Here is an 18807-nt window from a genome sequence, read left to right as displayed (position 1 = left end):
GGGTGTTAAATAAAATCTGTGAATAAATTTATAATGAATCATTTGATAATTGAAATTCCGTGACGTAATCTTAATGTTTCCCCATACTCTCTTCCAATCAATAACTTGGTTATATTCCTTCAAATCAACATTCCACACTTTGGTCACCCCCAGTGTATGGCCTTTAGCTTCTTGTATTTTTTGATACAGAGTGGATACCAGACCTCTGGATTTAGATTCCATGCCTAAAAGCTTGAGAAGGGGATGTTCGAGAAGAGGCATGTTACATGGAACTCCATGAGCTAAGATAGCATGTCTCAACTGTAAATAAAAATAAAAGGAAGATCTGGGTAGATTATATAAGCTCTTGAGATCTTCATATGACCTAAGTCCTCTGTCGTCTATAATATGAGATAAAATACGAATACCAGAGTTAGACCATGGGGAATAAATAATTGGTTTCCTCTCCAAGCATAGCAGCTGATTTCTAAAAATTGGTGTCTGCGTGTGCCACTGCATCTCCCAGCCACCCAATTTCTCCACTTCCCGCCAGATCCGTATAGAATGGGCGACTATAGGGCCAAATTTTGTTTGACAGTATCTGGAGGGTAGACCACAAAAGGTTAATTCTTCCAATTTGTAAGGAGAAACAATATCCTGCTCCATCTGGAGCCACGAAGGGTTCACATCTTGAAAGAACCAGTTTCTTAAAGGGCGGAACATAAATGATAAATAGTATAAATTAAAATTGGGCAACCCAAATCCCCCTAGCTGTTTGCCCTGCTGAAGTACCGTACCCCCAATTCTAGGTCGTTTTCCCGACCACAAAAACTTTGCCACAAGACTCTGGGTCCTTTCCCAATAGCGGACCGGCGAAGGTAAGGGCAACATACTGGACAGAAAATTTATCTTGGGTAAGACCATCATATTAATAACTGATATTCGGCTACTTAATGACAATGATTTATGATCGAACCATTTCTCCAGGTCCCCTTTAACTAAGTCAAATAGCCGTTTATAATTCTTATTAGTAATTTTGTCAAGAAGCGGTGTGGCTCAGGTTACAGGTTAGAGAGCTGAGGCAATGACGTCATCGTTTCACTAAAGATCCGGGGGGGGGGGGGGGGGGGGGGGGGGTTCTGAGGCGGCGTTTGGAGATTTATCCACACTGAGACCAGGTTTTAAAAAATATACAGTTTTAGGACAACATGCCGAAATGAGAAAAAAAACTGTTAACATACTGTATATTCTGTGTGTGTGTGTGTGTGTGTGCGAGAGAGTCAGTATTAACAGGCAGTTAATGGGAAAGTTAAGGGAACTTAAGTCAGACAGCTGAGCTCTGAATCCTCTGTTTATTTCACCTCTTAATGTGAAAACTGTGTGTTTGACCTTCAAAATAAAAGTTTAACACGGATCCAGAGTCTGAAACACAGTTCATCCACATCAGACCAGGTCCTGATCAAAAACCACAAGATACAAGAATAAGCCTGGTCTGATGAAAACAGGTTTCACTGTTTTAAAGACTCATTATCTTCTCTGGAAAACTGTTTTACACCCAACACAAAACGATTAAGAGGCGAAATAAACAGAAGATTCAGAGCTCTTTCCCTCAACTTTCCCCTTAACTGCTGAATCTGAAACTAATGTCAGTGTTGTTCAGTGTTTCTGGTTTCCCTCTCAGACTGACTGAAGTCCTGAAGATGAGTGTTAATGTGGAGGAAGAGGAGGACGGACCAGAGTCTCCAGGATCCATCTGTCCGTCTATGAGTGGCTGGTCCAGATCAACTCCTCCAAACTTCAGTCCTGAACCTGGACCTGGACCTTCAGACTCCCGGTAAGAGACCTGCTCCAGCCTCTTTACCAGTGTTGAGTGTGTTGAGGTCCTGCAGCTCATAGTGACTGTGAGTGAACAGGAACTGGTTCTTGTGGTTGATCAGTGTCTTCATATTAACGGTTTCTACTGTAAACTGAGCTGAAGATGATTCAGTCAGTCAGCTACAGTAACAGCTGTGTAGTTGGGTTGCAGCACCATCCGCTGCAGTGAGAATGTGAGGCTGAAGGAGAGAAGATTAAAAAATGATGCGTTAGCTTGTTGCTATGGTAACGGTAACAGGTGACTGTTACTGTATATTAGTGTGTCCCAAATCGCACACTTCTTCACTTTCACTTAATATTCTGAGTACATAAGTGTGTTCACATTGAGCAGTGTGTGAAAATGTAGTGCGCTATGCACACTCAAACAGCCAGAAAAAAATAAAACGGCCGCCATCTTAGTTACATAGTGGAAGCACGTCACTACTTTTCAAATGGCAGCGGTTGATTTGAGCAGTGACGGCGCTGATACCCGCGTAAATGTCTTAAAAAACACTCAAAACAACACAACAACAATAACACAATAAAACACAACTTAACTCTTTCACTGCCAAAGACGAGTTATCTCGTCTTAGCGAATCCAAGCGTAGTCTGCCAAAGACGAGATAACTCGTCTTAGCGTTTTTTTAATGGCAACGCCATGTTGAATGTCTTGCCCTACTCCTCTGTGAAGATCAGACTTGTATCATCAAAATAAAGTGCAGAAAAACACATTTGGATTGAGAGATATAAAAAATATAGTGTGTTTTTCCCCCCTCACGGAGCGGTGCAGGTGTCTGACTGCAGCGGCGCCGCTCCGTGACACTCTGGCCGCCGGTGAGAGCTTAGGGGGCGGCGGCGGGGCTCATGGCGGCTCGGCAGCTCGTCGAAGCTCCGTGCAGCTCCGTGATACAAAGCACAAACGTCAGTAACAACAACCCCGTTGATCGCTCGTCGTTAGTCTTCAAGAGCGTTTGGAAAGTCGCCAGATTTTGCGAGAAATCACTCGATCTAGTGTGGATGAGGAGCGGACGGCGCCGGCGAACGTGACAAGGAGAGCTAAAGATGGTGGGAGTGTCTGTTGTGAACGTACAGAGACTGTCTGTGGCTGAGTTCAGTCAGCCAGAGCTGTAGGCTGTGTGTGTTGTGTGTGTGTAGATGTGTGTGTGAGACAGAGAGAGTGAGTGAGACCCGCTGCCTGCTGACCAGAGGAAGCTGGATCTGATCTAAAGTGCCGTGTTTCGGCTACAAAAACCTGTCGAATTGATCCGCGCACGCGCGCGCACACACACACACACACGCGCGCGCACGCACACATACATGCACACGTCACGTACGCACACACACTAAAAAAAAAGGAAAGAAAAAGTTGTAACTCAAAGAAAAGAAAGAAAAAAGGCTGCAGTAGTGTGTGTCAGTAGCTAAATGTTTTGTCTTTTGTCATCAAAAGTCATTTGTCAGTGTTGATTTAGTTGTTGTTTACAAGATAACAACTGTACAGATGCTGAGGCGTCACTAAAGCAAAATATAAAGGAGCCAATTGTACTGGTTCACCTGAAAATGACAGCCGACACAAAAACCTCTTTTTCTCAAGATTTTGGTGCCAAAATGGCATTTTGGGCTAAAGTAACCTATATTCAACCGCCAATTTCACAAGACTGGAACAAGATAGAAACAAACAGTTTTTTTTGCTGGAAACTAGAGACCCTCATCTTTCCTTTGATGGGTTGAATGTGTATGTTGTAACAGTACATAATATATGGTGGGTCTACGGAAATCAGTCAAAAAGCTGGAAAATGCCTGGCAAGCTGGAGGAAGCTGCTGTGAGAATGGCTGGCAGTCAAAGAGTTAATAGCGCATTTTGATCGGCAAAAAGCGCTATCAACTGTCAGCGAAATAGGGCTCGGGAAAAATAGAAGAAAAAGCTGTCGAGTCATTTCCGGTAAGTGCTCAGCAGCAGTGTTTGATTTGAGACAGTACTACCATGTAGAAATTTGCACACTGCGCAAGTAAGTGCACTTACTTATAGTGTACTGCAAAGAAGTGTACCAAGAGAAGTATGTGATTTGAGATACTGATCAGTAGCCCTGTTTCCATCAGCATATTTAGATGCGCATCTAGATGTATCGCATTGGAAAATTATGATGGAAACTAGGGATGGGAACGACACAGGATTTGGAAAATCGATTATCGAGGCCCATGTGTCGACTTTTTGTCGACACATGGGCGTTGTAATTTTTTTTTTTAAACAGCAGCAGATATGCGGGCGGGCGGGCGGGCTACACGTGCTTTTGTTGTGGTTTATTAACGCTGCTGTCGACACGAGCGGACGAGGCAGCACGCATTCGTTTTTTTTTTTTTTCTTCCATGCATGTTCGCGGTCCTCTAGAATGCAACCATTGCATCCACCTTTTTTGCCGATGGTTTTGCCCTTTTTGCGGAGCCGGACTCGTCATCAATAGCGCACCATCACCTAGACTGCAGGGAACCCGGACAGCTGATCTCTTGACTCTGTCGCCTGTCAGCATGCGCGCACGCTCCCGTCACATGTGAAGCAGAATGAGGGTCAAGTAGCTATCCCATTTAGAAAAAGTGGATTTGTTTTATTTAAAATATTTTATTTCATTAGGGTAAAAGTGGCACTTTCTGCTGTTTATTTGAATAGGAAATATTGAAAGACAAAATGCAATTTACACATGGAAATCCCACAAGCCCTGCCCCCTCGACATTTTGACACTCGCCGTAATTCGAATCAAAATCCCCTGATTTGCACAAACTGAAATACGCTCGCTTGGGCCGGGTTTTGGTTGATTATTCGAATTAAGTGTGACGTAGCGCACTTTCTCCCCATCTGCTCCCGTGTTTGCAGTTCACTCACAAGACAACAACATCAGGGATTCCGCTACATGCCTAATTAATTGTGGTGCACCGCCACGACAAAATAAAAGCCCCCACACCTTCATAATGATGTTACTGCACAGTTGTTCATAGTTCCTCCTCAGTAAAAACTAAATTTATCAGCCAGCGCATCCAGTGTTTACCATTAATAAAGTCTGTGGCAGCCGCGACTCTCTCTCTCTCTCTCTCTCTCTCTCTCTCTCTCTCTCTCTCACACACACACACACACAAACAGGTCGCGTTGTGACGGTAATAAACATATGCGCTAAATCGCGCTAATGTGTTCAAATCAGACCGTCAGCCCGTCCGAGGGGAGGTGGCAAAGTCCGTACTTTTAATGGAAACACACAGGATTCGAATTTCTTATAATCCGCATTTCCCAGTAATTCGAATCACTTTGGATGGCTAGTGATCAATGATCAATGTGAATAAAAACATGTTTGTGTTTGCAGAGGTCAGAACAACAGACTGAGAGCAGAGTCTCAAGGATCCATCTGTCTGTCTATGAAGAGTGACCAGTCCAGAGAGCTTAATCCAGACTTCAGTCCTAGTCCTAGACCTAGGCCTGGACCTGGACCTGGACCTGCACCTTCTGAGTCACGGTAAGAGACGGTTTCTACTGTAAACTGAGCTGAAGATGATTCAGTCATTAGACTCATGTGAAGGAAACAGAGAGAAACCAGGAACCAGATCCATCAGACTCTGAAGGTTCACAACAAACCTAAGAGACAGAAACATCTGACTGATGAAGCACAGCGTCCTCATGTTCCTGTGTCATCAGCCTCAGTCAGTGTGAACGTTGCTGGACCAACACCAGCCCCGTCTCCACCTCCACAGTTTCCATAGGTGGATTCAGACACGCCCACAATCAGCTGATCTCATGTCAACAGCTGTGTGAGCTTCACCTGTCTGTAGAGCTGTCAGACAGTGGACAGAAGGACAGAGAGGAGACACTTTAATGATCCACACGACTGAGCCTTTAAACTAAAGTCAAAGTAGAGATTAAAGCAGCTGATACACAGAGACTTATATTTTGAAAAGTCAGGAACTAGACAGGAGTGATCAGTGTTTCCTGTTTCCTGTCTGTGACTGAGCTTCTCCACAACATGTAGTGAAGCTCAGGTGGAGCTGCTGAAGCTTCTGTTGTCAGCTTCAGTCTCCTCACACTGGACCAGAGCTCCAACACAGGTTCATTAGAGCCACACAGCAGCGTCTGGATGAGGAGCTCATTAGTTAAGGAGCTGATAGATCTCAGTCCAGAACCAACATCAAACACATGATCAGTGTCTGAAAGAGTCACAGAGAAGTTCAGAGGAAAACACCACCAACAGCTTCTTAATCATTTCACACATAAAAAAGAGAGTAAAAACCAGACAAGACGACACAGAACTGAAGAGCCTCAAACTAACAGGGAGTTTGTTTTAGAGTCCAGATTTAAGGTCTGGACAGATAAACAGAGACAGAAACCAGACCAGTTCAGGACCAAGTCTTCATTCAGCTCGTCTCCCTACACTCATCATCCTCTACTTTCTCTCTCTCTGCTCCTCTGCTTATTGAAGCCCCGCCCCCTTGAGCAGGTTAACCAATCAGAGCTCAGATGTGGAGCTGTGAAATGTTGTTGATCCAGAAATGTCTTGACAGGAGGAAGAGGAGTGGTGTCTCTGTGGACCAGCAGCTGTCCTGCTGTGGTCTCTGTCAGGACGTCCTGAAGGATCCAGTCTCCACCAGCTGTGGACACTGGTTCTGCAGACAGTGCTTCACCTCCGACTGGGACCAGTCTGGTTCTTCAGGACCCCCCTCCTGTCCCCAGTGTGGACAAAGACCCAGAACCAGAGGTGAGCTGCAGACAGCCAGTCAGAGCAGCTGTGGACAAAGTGAGACTGAACATCTGTCTGCTGATGTGGTCATTAGTGAAACCAGGACCTGTTGTTTTCTCCAGAGTCATTGTTCCATCACACAGCACTGACATTTAAGATGATGATTCAAACCTTCTCTTTGTTGTCTGTAGTTTTTCTGTAGCTGATGAAAATAATCTGATCAGATTGTCAGACTCTCTGTCTTCAGTCTGACTCTGTCTCTTCTCTCTCAGCAGATCGTGGTCTGCAGGAGGTTTTAGATCAACATAAGATCAGTCTGAGGAGCAGATGTGAACGAGTGACTGAAGGAACTGAGGGAACAGGAAGTGGAACAGGAAGTGGAACCCTCCTCAACAGGATCTACACTGAGCTCTACATCACAGAGGGACAGAGTGAAGAGGTTAATACCCAACATGAGGTGAGACAGCTGGAGACAACGTCCAAGAAGAAGACCCTCCATGACACTACAATCAAGTGCAACGACATCTTTAAAGACTTACCCGTCCAACAGAGAGAGGACGTCTCTACGGTCTCACCTGTCCAACAGAGAGAGGACGTCTCTACGGTCTCACCTGTCCAACAGAGAGAGGACGTCTCTACGGTCTCACCTGTCCAGCAGAGAGAGGACGTCTCTACGGTCTCACCTGTCCAACAGAAAGAGGACGTCTCTACGGTCTCACCTGTCCAACAGAGAGAGGACGTCTCTACGGTCTCACCTGTCCAGCAGAGAGAGGACGTCTCTACGGTCTCCCCTGTCCAACAGAGAGAGGACGTCTCTATGGTCTCATCTGTCCAACAGAGAGAGGACGTCTCTACGGTCTCACCTGTCCAACAGAGAGAGGACGTCTCTATGGTCTCACCTGTCCAACAGAGACCAATCAGAGTGGTTCTGACCAACGGCGTCGCTGGCGTTGGAAAAACCTTCTCGGTGCAGAAGTTCAGTCTGGACTGGGCCGAGGGCTTGGAGAACCAAGATGTCAGTCTGCTGGTTCTGCTTTCGTTCAGGGAGCTGAACCTGATCAGAGATCAGCGGTTGAGTCTTCTCAGGCTGCTCCATGTTTTCCATCCAACATTACAGAAGGTCACAGCAGAGCAGCTGGCTGTCTGTAAACTTCTCTTCATCTTTGACGGCCTGGATGAAAGCCGACTGTCACTGGACTTCAACAACAGGGAGGTTGTGTCTGATGTCACACAGACGTCATCAGTCAACGTGCTGCTGACAAACCTCATCCAGGGGAATCTGCTTCCCTCGGCTCTGGTCTGGATCACCTCCAGACCTGCAGCAACCAATCAGATCCCTCCTACATGTGTCGACAGGGTAACAGAGGTCCGAGGCTTCACTAACGCCCAGATGGAGGAGTACTTCAGGAGGAGGTCCAGTGATGAAGATCTGTCCAGAAGAATCATCTCACACATCAAGACGTCCAGGAGCCTCCACATCATGTGTCAAGTCCCAGTCTTCTGCTGGATCAGTGCTACAGTTCTGGAGCACATGTTGACCACAGACCAGAGAGGAGAGCTGCCCAAGACCACGACCGACCTGTTCTCACACTTCCTGCTGGTCCAGACAAAGAGGAAGAAGAACAAGTACGGTGAAGGACATGAGACGAGTCCACAGGAGCTGACGGAGGCCGACAGGGAAGTTCTTCTGAAGCTGGGGAGGCTGGCGTTTGAACAGCTGGAGGAAGGAAACATCATGTTCTACCAAAAAGACCTGGAGCAGTGTGGTCTGGATGTCACAGAGGCCTTGGTGAACTCAGGACTCTGTACTGAGATCTTCAAAAGAGAGAGTGTGATCTTCCAGAAAACAGTCTACTGCTTTGTTCATCTGAGTGTTCAGGAGTTTCTGGCTGCAGTCTACATGTTCCACTGTTTCACCAACAGGGACACACAGGTCCTCAAGAAGTTCCTGGGAAAACAACATGTGGGTTTAAACCTGGATGACTTCCTGCAGAGAGCCATGCAGAAGGAACATGATAACAGGGACTTGTCTTCAGTAGAAGAAGAAGAAGAAAAAGAGGAAGAAGAAGAAGAAAAGGAAGGAGAAGAAGAAGAAAAAGAGGAAGAAGAAGAAGAAAAGGAAGGAGAAGAAGACAGACAATTTTCTGATAATGGTAGAGATTTAACCCTGGATGACTTCCTGCAGAGAGCCATGCAGAAATCCCTCCTCAGTAGAAACGGTCACCTGGACCTGTTTGTTCGCTTCCTTCATGGCCTCTCTCTGGAGTCCAACCAGAGGCTGGTCGGAGGTCTGCTGGGTCAGACAGACAACAGTCCAGAAACCATCCAGAAAACCATCAACAACCTGAAGGAGATGAAGAGTGATGAAATCTCTCCTGACAGAAGCATCAACATCTTCCACTGTCTGACAGAGATGAAGGACCAGTCAGTTCATCAGGAGATCCAACAGTTCCTGGAGTCAGAGAACAGATCAGAGAAGTTCCTCTCTTCGATCCAGTGTTCAGCTCTGGCCTACATGCTGCAGATGTCAGAGCAGGTTCTGGACCAGTTGGACCTGAAGAAGTACAACACATCAGATCAGGGACGACGGAGACTGATCCCAGCTGTGAGGAACTGCAGGAAGGCTGAGTGAGTCCAGACATGATCAATAACACACACACACACGCACGCGCGCGCGCCTGAGCTCACCTGTCCACATCTGCCTGTGTCGGCCGCAGGAGCCTGGATTAAAAATCCATCTTGGCTTTGATGAATAGATGTTGGATGATTCAAGAGGAGGTGCATCTGAATCTGAATGGGTTTTTCCAGCCCAGCCCTGATGAGGATTATTGTTTCATATCCAACACAAAGAGAGAAAATGAACTGAACCACGAGTGTGAAGAGCATATGTTGATTACATGATGACATGTTGTGTGTGTTTAGTACAAATTGTCTGATTTTACTCTCACACATTTTGTTTCTTCTCTTATCACAGACTTGTTAATTGTGGACTCTCAGAAATTCACTGTGAAGTCGTTGCCTCAGCTCTGAAGTCCAGCCCCTCCCACCTGAGACACCTGGACCTGACTCTGAACAACCTGGATGATTCATCAGTGAAGCTTCTGTGTGCTGGACTGGAGAGTCCAAACTGTAGACTGGAGACTCTGAGGTGAGTTCACTGACTGGAGCTGTTGTAGTTGTTTGAAGCTTCAGCTTCTCATTGGTTCATACATGTCAGGATTTGTGTGTGAGGATTTTTCTCAAGAAGCTGAAGAGAGAAAACAGTTGAGATGAGTCCAGAGAGAAGAAGGTGAGAGCAGTCGTAGTGTTTGTGATTCAGAGCAGCAGAGAACGAGCTCAGCTTCTACAACTGTTGTTTTCAACTCAGACACTTGTTGTTGAACCAACGTGCAGCACTGATCTGAGAGCAGATGTTGAGTTGTGGTCAGAAACACAGCAGCTGGTGGATGTTGTGGAGCTGACAGAACCATGGGAGGAAGCATGAGAGGAAGCAGCTGAGATCCACAGAGCTGGCAGCAGAGGCAGAGGAGGCTGGAAAGCTCCGCTCCAGTGGAGGCTGGCTGTAGGGAGCTGTTGGCAGCTAAAGTCTGCTCCCTGGTAGCTCAACTGACTGGGAGAGGCTGGAGTATGAAGCAGGAAGTGAAGAGCACGGCACACACTGCAGCCACTTCCTGTCAATGACTGTGGCTGAGAATCAAGGTGAGACAGGTGAGAGCAGAGCTGCTAGTGTTGGTCTTGTTGCTGCTGACATGAAGCAGCTGCAGAGGCTCAGCTGGTTTGTTTGGAGGCTCACCAAGATGGGCTGAAGGTTGTTGCTTCATGTGGCGGCTCAGGCTCAGAGTGTTGACTCAGTGCTTGGCTGAGGGCAGGAGTCAGAAGCAGCTCAAAGTGACAGCTGAGCTTCTTGAACGTGGGCTTGTGTGAGCCGGATCATCCCTATGTTCCCCGGGTCCTATGTTCCCCACTTTGTAGGGGACCGGGGAACATAGGACCCTTTTTCTAAAAAAGGGTCCTATGTTCCCCGCTTTTCCCCCAAAGGACCCGGGACATGCAATTTTTGTACCTGTACCTGGAAGTGGAGTTGTAACTTTGCAGATTTTTGCCTATTTCTGAATGAGAAGTTGAGTTGTGACTTGTGTAAGTGTAATTGTCCCATTGGTTGGGTTTAGGCAATGAAGAAATTAGTTGGTTAAGTTTAGTAAAAAGACCAGGTAGAGGCTAGACAGGCCAGATAGACAGATAGAGTCCAGATAAGTAGAGAGAGCCCATCGACCAGCAACAGCGGGCAACGTAGGACCCTTTTTTTGAAAAAAGGTCCTATGTTCCCCGGCAACAGCGGGGAACATAGGACCCTTTTCCAGAAAAAAGGGTCCTATGTTCCCCAGTATGTATTGCGACCGGGGAACATAGGACCCAGGGAACATAAGTACGCTCCCATGTGAGCTGTTGAACACAGTCAGTGTGTTAGCAGAGCAGAGCAGCAGCACAGAAGCTGAGTGATGAGCTGCTGTGGACGGGCTCGCCACAAACAACCTGCTTCACACACTTTCAAAATGCCCACGGAGAAAAGCTGACGACCTCATTCTGAAGATTGTCACAACTTGATGTTGCTGTCAAACAGCCCTGAACTTTGGAGCCGTGTTTGTCGGCCATTGAAGCGGCGTATTGCTATGCACACGCGCACTATGACGCACATTGTATCAGTGCAGATCAGCTGTTGGAGGAGGAATGTGGCTGCACAACATGAGTTTGTATGGATGGAGCCACAGGTGGAGCTGACAGGTGAAGAGGCGGAGTCACTGCGTCTGTGTTGAAGCAGCAGCTTCTCATGAATATTAATGAGCTGTTTTCTCTCTGTCACTGTTTAAACTGCTTCCTGTTGCTTCAGCTGTTGGACTTTGATTTTCTAAACTTGTTCTTTCTGAAGCTTCTTCAGCTCTGAACAGATGATGAGACACTGAACGCTGTCAACAAGGAGCTTTGTCCTCAACTTACTGTTTTTATTCTTTATTCAGATTGGAGTACTGTAGTTTGTCAGAGATCAGCTGTTCTTCTCTGGTCTCAGCTCTGAAGTCCAACCCCTCCCACCTGAGACACCTGGACCTGACTGGAAACAACCTGCAGGATTCAGGAGTGAAGGATCTGAGTGGTTTTCTGGAGAGTCCAGACTGTAGACTGGAGACTCTGAGGTCAGTTCACTGACTGTTGTATCTGATCCACCTACAGTGGATTAAAGTGAATTTATAAAAATATACTTTCTTCTGAAAACATTAATTAGATTTTCTTTCTCTGTTTCTATATTTAGATTTGAATGCATCTTGAGCAGGACATGTCCTAAAAACAAAAAAACTCTTATTAGTCCAGAAACACAGAGTTGTATTAATTCCTCATTTGAGTCCAGATTTATTTTCCTGTCTATTCAGATTTTTTATCAAAAATCAAAGTTACACCACTTGACACTGGGTTTCATCACGTCATTGACCCCTGTGCTGTTAGTCGTTTATTGATTTAACCCTGATACGAGTTGATCAATAAAGTTATTGATAATAATAATAATAATAACAGAGAAGAAGAAAAATACAAAGTTAGTAACATGAAATTGTACAAATATAAATCTGTCTAAAAGAATCAGAATCTCTAAATCAGAGAGTTGTAGTCAGTGTTTAGTCCAACAGGTATTGATCAGATACTGGTTGTATATTGACAGACTGAGCTGAGGTCAGCAGCAGCTGATGAATCTGTGCTGACATGTGGATGATGTGTGTAGAAGGCCACATGATGATGATCCACAAGAACAAAGTCCCTCTATTGATTATTGATCAGGACACGTCTGGTCATTGATCAGGACACATATGATCAGTTATCAATTAATTTATCTTCTTCTTTTATTCTTTATTCAGATTGATCCGCTGCAGGTTGTCAGAGATCAGCTGTTCTTCTCTGGTCTCAGCTTTGAAGTCCAACCCCTCCCACCTGAGACACCTGGACCTGAGCTACAACAACCTGCAGGATTCAGACCTGAAGGATCTGAGTGGTTTTCTGGAGAGTCCAGACTGTAGACTGGAGACTCTGGGGTCAGTTCACTGACTGTTACCCAGTTCAGTTCAGTTCAGTTCAGTTCAGACAACTTTATTAGTCACTAGGGGGCAATTCAGTTCAAGCAGTTCTGGCGTAAAACCCCCCCCCCCAAAAACCCACAAACAACAACCATGGCATAACAACAAGCAGCAGACGACAGACAGGAGTACAGTACATATCCACAGGGGCCAAGGCACTTAAGCCACTGTCACATAATTGTGTGGAGTGGCACAGTTAAATAACAGAAAACAAGAATAAGAATAAATAGTAATAAATAAGTGACACATGAAGTTACGAGGACACAAAGTTGCAAAGTTACAAAGAGTGACTGCTACTGTCTATGTTTAAGAACCTAATTGCAGATGGGATAAAAGATTTGGCGTTCTTATTTGTCCTCCTGATAGGTGTTATAAAACAGCGGCCTGTAGGCATCGTTAACTCATTGAGTGCCAGCCCTTTTATAAAATGGTCAGTGCCATGTGCCAGCGTTTCGGGGCATTTTGAGTAATATTTTAAGACCAAGAGAATATTTTGTATTATGACTCTGAAAACACCAAACAGCTCAAAGGAAAGAGGAGACTCTCTATTTAACTAGGGAAAAACCATTTGTTTGTACCTTGTTCCATTCTTAATTTATCTTAAGTTGAATAGAGCCTGGTTGCACCAAAAAGACCACTTTTTTTCTAGAAAGCTGAGAAAAATGCATTTTTGTGAAAGAGAGTCTCTCAAGAAAAACAGTGATTTATCCGTTTTAATTTTGGCTTCAAAAACATGTAAGACATCTGAACATTTCATTTCACATGTTTTTTCATTGTACAAAAAAAAAAAAAAACTAAAATACAACAAGTAGGAGTCCTACTATGCAGAGTGATGCCTGCTCTCCTACTCCTCCTGCAGTTGCTGCCCCCTCACCCTCTCCTCCCCCCTCCTCTCCCCCTCCCCTCACCCCCTCTCTGCCCCTCCCCTCTCCTACTTCTCCTCCTGCTTCTTCCCCTCGTCTCTGAAGGAGGGAGGGAGACGTCATGGCGTCTTCAGCCTCTCTGCTGGACGCGGCCGCGGCAGCGACGCACCGCGCTGATCTCTCGGTTCGTCGTCACGACGTCGGTTTACAGTAACTGGTGAAACTGACTCCGCGATCCGCTTTCCATTCGGCATTTCGGTGCTGATCATCTAGATGAGTTTACCTTTCCTGCCTCCTCCGATCACTTCATGCTGGAGCTATGCTAATAGCATCCGTGGCTAAGCTTTCCTCCAGCTCCACGTTACACTTGTTCCAGGCTCTGCCCGTCGTTTTCCTCTAGAAATAGAAACTTTTCCCAACTTTTTTATCTCTGTACCGATCACACTCGTCTTCTCCTTCCTCTTCACTTCTTGCTCTGATCTACAGTCTTCTTCGTTCTACACATCCCAGAAGCCCCAAAATTACTCACAGTGTGCGCAACAGCGTCCCCATTTACCAGCCGCAGAAAACTGCATTTGACGTATATATACGTCAATGGCACTCAAGCGTTGGATTTTGATTGACGTATATATACGTCAATGGCACTCAATGAGTTAAGAACTCAGAGGACAGGATGTGGCCATACTGGGAAATTATTTCCTTAGCTTTCTGAACCACCTGCCTCTCCCACAAGGAACCCATGTCCCTCTGCTGAACACCAATTACTTAAGAACAGACCTTTACTATACCGTAGAGGCTGTTTTTGTCTCTTGCAGACAGGCCACCAAACCAGCAGATGAAAGAGAAAGTTAAAATGCTCTCAATAAAAGACTGATAAAACATACACAAAATTTTGTTACAGACTTAAAAAGAGAACTCACTTCATCTCTACATTGATGATGTTTCTCTGTGTTTGACGTTCCTGCTGAGAATTTTCCAAAGTTTAGTTTGAAATCATCTGTATTTTGTGATGAAAACAGTTTCATTCAGTTTCATTTGGGTTTAGTTTGAGTTTCCTGAGACCAGGACCAAGAAAGACCTGAGTCCTGGATCAGGACTGGACCTTTGGACTCTGATCCAGTTCAGTCAGAGAGAGAGAGAGACAGAGAGAGAGAGCATGAACAGCAGTGTGATGGTGACACTATATGTGCTGTTGTCGTTTATTGATTTAACCCTGGTACGAGTTGATCAATAAAGTTATTGATAATAATAATAATAATAATAATAATAATAATAATAACAGAGAAGAAGAAAAATACAAAGTTAGTGACATGAAGTAGGACATGTCCTAAAAACAAAAAACTCTTATTAGTCCAGAAACACAGAGTTGTATTAATTCCTCATTTGAGTCCAGATTTATTTTCCTGTCTATTCAGATTTTTATCAAAAATCAAAGTTACACCACTTGACACTGGGTTTCATCACGTCATTGACCCCTGTGCTGTTAGTCGTTTATTGATTTAACCCTGATACTAGTTGATCAATAAAGTTATTGATAATAATAATAATAACAGAGAAGAAGAAAAATACAAAGTTAGTAACATGAAATTGTACAAATATAAATCTATATAAAATAATCAGAATCTCTAAATCAGAGAGTTGTAGTCAGTGTTTAGTCCAACATGTATTGATCAGATATTGATTGTATATTGACAGACTGAGCTGAGGTCAGCAGCAGCTGATGAATCTTCTTCTTTTATTCTTTATTCAGACTGAAGGGCTGCAGTTTGTCAGAGATCAGCTGTTCTTCTCTGGTCTCAGCTCTGAAGTCCAACCCCTCCCACCTGAGAGAACTGGAGCTGAGTCAGAACGACCTGCAGGATTCAGGAGTGAAGGATCTGAGTGGTTTTCTGGAGAGTCCCGACTGTAGACTGGAGACTCTGGAGTGAGTTCACTGACTGTTACTGTTGTAGATCTTAGAGACATTTTTACAAAAGTCAGACTGAACATGTCAAATGGTGTAACTACAAAGGAATTATCAATATTAAATATTTGATCGACCTACAGTGGATTTGAGTGAAATTATAAAAAATGTTCTTTTTTCTTCAATATAATCTGTGACAAATGATGTAAAATTTGTCCAGAAACACAGAGTTGTATTAATTCCTTATTTGAGTCCAGATTCATTTTCCTGTTTATTCAGATTCTTATCAAAAATACCAGTTACACCACTTGACATTGGGTTTCATCACGTCATTGACATGTCATAGTTGTTTATTGATTTAACCCTGATACGAGTTGATCAATAAAGTTATTAATCGGGGTGTCCTCCAATAGTCGACTATTCGATTCAGAGAGCTCTGATTGGACTATCAACCTCGTTGTTGAATCGTCACAAAATGTGGTTATGAAAATAAGATCGTACCATTGTGAATGTATAGGGGTGCTTCCTGCTGCTGAACATCTGGTTTTACATGGAATTTATTTGTTTTCTTCTTATATTAAACTAAGGGACGCATTCTCTGTCTATCTATCGTGCAGCACCTACACACACACACACACACACACACACACACACACACACACACACACACACACACACACACACACACACACACAGGGGGGGAGATAAAGTAAAGTAAAATAAATAAGTAAATGGTAATAATGAAAAAAAAACATGAGTTGGTAGTAAGGTCATTTACAGTTGATAGGTTGGAAATAATTGAATACAATTTAATATATTCAGGTGAATGAGTAATTAAATAATTAATGACAGATACGACTACCCGCAACTGAAGAGTACTGTCTGCCCACATGATGTACGTCTGAGTGGGATTATACAGTCCCCTCTTGCAGTGGCCCTGGTTGTATGGCGGGCGTTCTCATTCTGCTTACTGTAACGTAGGCAGACATTGGAGGCGGTGCAAGGCCTTTCAAGATTTTGTATATTGCATAGGCATAGTATTTGAACACTGAAGTTATCGAAGCTAAGTAGACCATATTTTTGGAAGAATTAGTTGATTCAGGTGTTTTAACTCCAGAACAGAAAAAGACATGAATGAGATCATGAATCAATGAGGAAAAACAACATGACTCTACGATTAGTCGACTATGGGCAAAATCTGACCAATCAGATTCGACTCCCGCCCTTTCCCCTGCTGTTAGACCGGCTTGCCCTCCCTTCCCTTCCCATGAACCAGTCTGCCATCCAGTCTTCCCATTGAGCAATCAAATTGCCCAAGTTGGGACAAATAAAAATTACTTGACTTGACTTGAGCTGGCCAGCTCTCCCTGCCTCCCCCCCCCACCCCACCCCCCCCACCCCCCACCAGAGACTGCCTTCATCAACTCTTGTTAACATTTCCATGTAAAGCCCTTTGAGACAAACTGTTTGTAAAAATGGGCTATACAAATAAAATTGCCGTGCCTTGCCTATGAAAATCCTTAGTGAAGGACACACCAAGTTATTAATAAAAATAATAAAAACAGAATCATCATCTTATCAGTTATCAATTAATTTATCTTCTTCTTTTATTCTTTATTCAGATTGCAGGGCTGCAGGTTGTCAGAGATCAGCTGTTCTTCTCTGGTCTCAGCTCTGAAGTCCAACCCCTCACACCTGAGATACCTGGACCTGAGTGAGAACGAGCTGCAGGATTCAGGAGTGAAGGATCTGAGTGGTTTTCTGGAGAGTCCAGACTGTAGACTGGAGACTTTGGAGTGAGTTCACTGACTGTTACTGTTGTAGATCTTAGATCTTTGATCCACAACTGAACCTGATTGATCTTCACTCAGAACTTGAATCATTGACTTTGATTGAATTGATTAATGACATTTGAAATAGTGGTTGTTGAATATTTGCAGTTGTTGTTCTGTGAGAATGATTCTTCAGTTTCAGCTCATTTCACTCAGTGGTCATGAATAATGTCTGTTCACTTCAGTTCAACCTTCACACACACACTCGTATTTCTCTCAGTCAGACGACTCATGTTTTCTAGAAACTCTGGAGAAAATGTCCAGTATCAGCTCATCAACTCACTTCATCTCTATCACAACAATGTGCACAAGACCCTCACAACTCATGTTTGGACAAAGACACTGAAATTCACCTGTTGAAGAAAAAAAACTTCCTGATCATCAATGAATTTATCTTCTTCTTTTATTCTTTATTCAGATTGATCAGCTGCAGTTTGTCAGAGAGTTCTTCTCTGGTCTCAGCTCTGAAGTCCAACCCCTCCCACCTGAGACACCTGGACCTGAGCAGAAACAACCTGAAGTCTTCAGACCTGAAGGATCTGGATGATCTTGTGGAGAGTCCAGACTGTAGACTGGAGACTGTGAGGTCAGTAGGGGGGCGGAGTCAGTCTGTGCTGCTTTCAGCACTATTGTACTAAAGTCAGTGTGAGACAATAACAGAGACAACAGTCAGCCAATCAGAGCAGAGAGAGACAACAGTCAGCCAATCAGAGCAGAGAGAGACAACAGTCAGCCAATCAGAGCAGAGAGAGACGATCACTGATCCATCACCTCTGTCCTCTGCTTCTCTTCTCAGATGGGAACCTTCCAGCATCTGGTCCAGAACCTCCTGAACTGATCTGAGAGCAGCTCCTCTGTCTCTCACAGAGTCCAGTCCACCATCCTCCCTGTGTGTTCTGGACCTGACAGAGATCATCACTGTCTCTGGACTCATCTGATCCTCTACACTCTCTCTGCTCCTCCTCCCGTTTTCTTCTTCATTCATTCTGATTATTCAGCTCCATCTTGTGGTGTGGTGAAGAACTGCAGCTCATTTCCACATTATTCAGTGTTTCTAAACATGATGGAGGTTCAGAACAGGTTACTATGACGACATTTGACACATTAATATAAGTGTCATGTTCATAAACACTGATTTTTTTTGTATTATGATAAATTATGTATATTTAAAATTTTATTTTTACCCTTTTTTAAACTTCTACTTCTTGTACTTATTCTGCTTCTGCAACAAGTATATTTCACTCATGTGGGATCAATAAAAGTCTCATCATATCTTATTATGGTCTGAATAGATAGATAGATAGATAGATAGATAGATAGATAGATAGATAGATAGATAGATAGATAGATAGATAGATAGATAGATAGATAGATAGATAGATAGATAGATAGATAGATAGAGCTGTGTACTTCCTCTTTAAACCACCAGTGGGCAACATTTTATTAAAAATCTCATGTGTTTCTTCACCATCGGATTAAAGTCTGAAATAAACATGATTTATTTTGTAAGACAAAAAGCCTGAATCAATTGTGTGCTTCATGTTGTGC

The 18807-nt window shown here is 44.1% G+C and overlaps 1 protein-coding gene across 1 annotated transcript; it reads left to right on the top strand.

Annotated features, from left to right (window-relative positions):
• Positions 1-1716: 1716 nt before the first annotated feature.
• Positions 1717-18120, top strand: LOC310989418 (protein NLRC3-like). Its single transcript, XM_083976480.1, has 13 exons — positions 1717-1813; positions 5181-5330; positions 6370-6563; positions 6821-7095; positions 7456-8519; positions 8703-9173; positions 9520-9693; positions 11561-11734; positions 12446-12619; positions 15275-15448; positions 17050-17223; positions 17678-17845; positions 18056-18120. Exons 1-13 carry the CDS (start codon positions 1743-1745, stop codon positions 18090-18092), a joined length of 3300 nt encoding a protein of 1099 aa, XP_083832606.1. The 5' UTR covers positions 1717-1742; the 3' UTR covers positions 18093-18120.
• Positions 18121-18807: the final 687 nt, after the last annotated feature.

This window comes from Trachurus trachurus (genome assembly GCF_905171665.1).
Source record: "Trachurus trachurus genome assembly, chromosome: 8".
NCBI lineage: Eukaryota > Metazoa > Chordata > Actinopteri > Carangiformes > Carangidae > Trachurus > Trachurus trachurus.
This window is presented reverse-complemented; position numbering and strand designations above follow the sequence as displayed.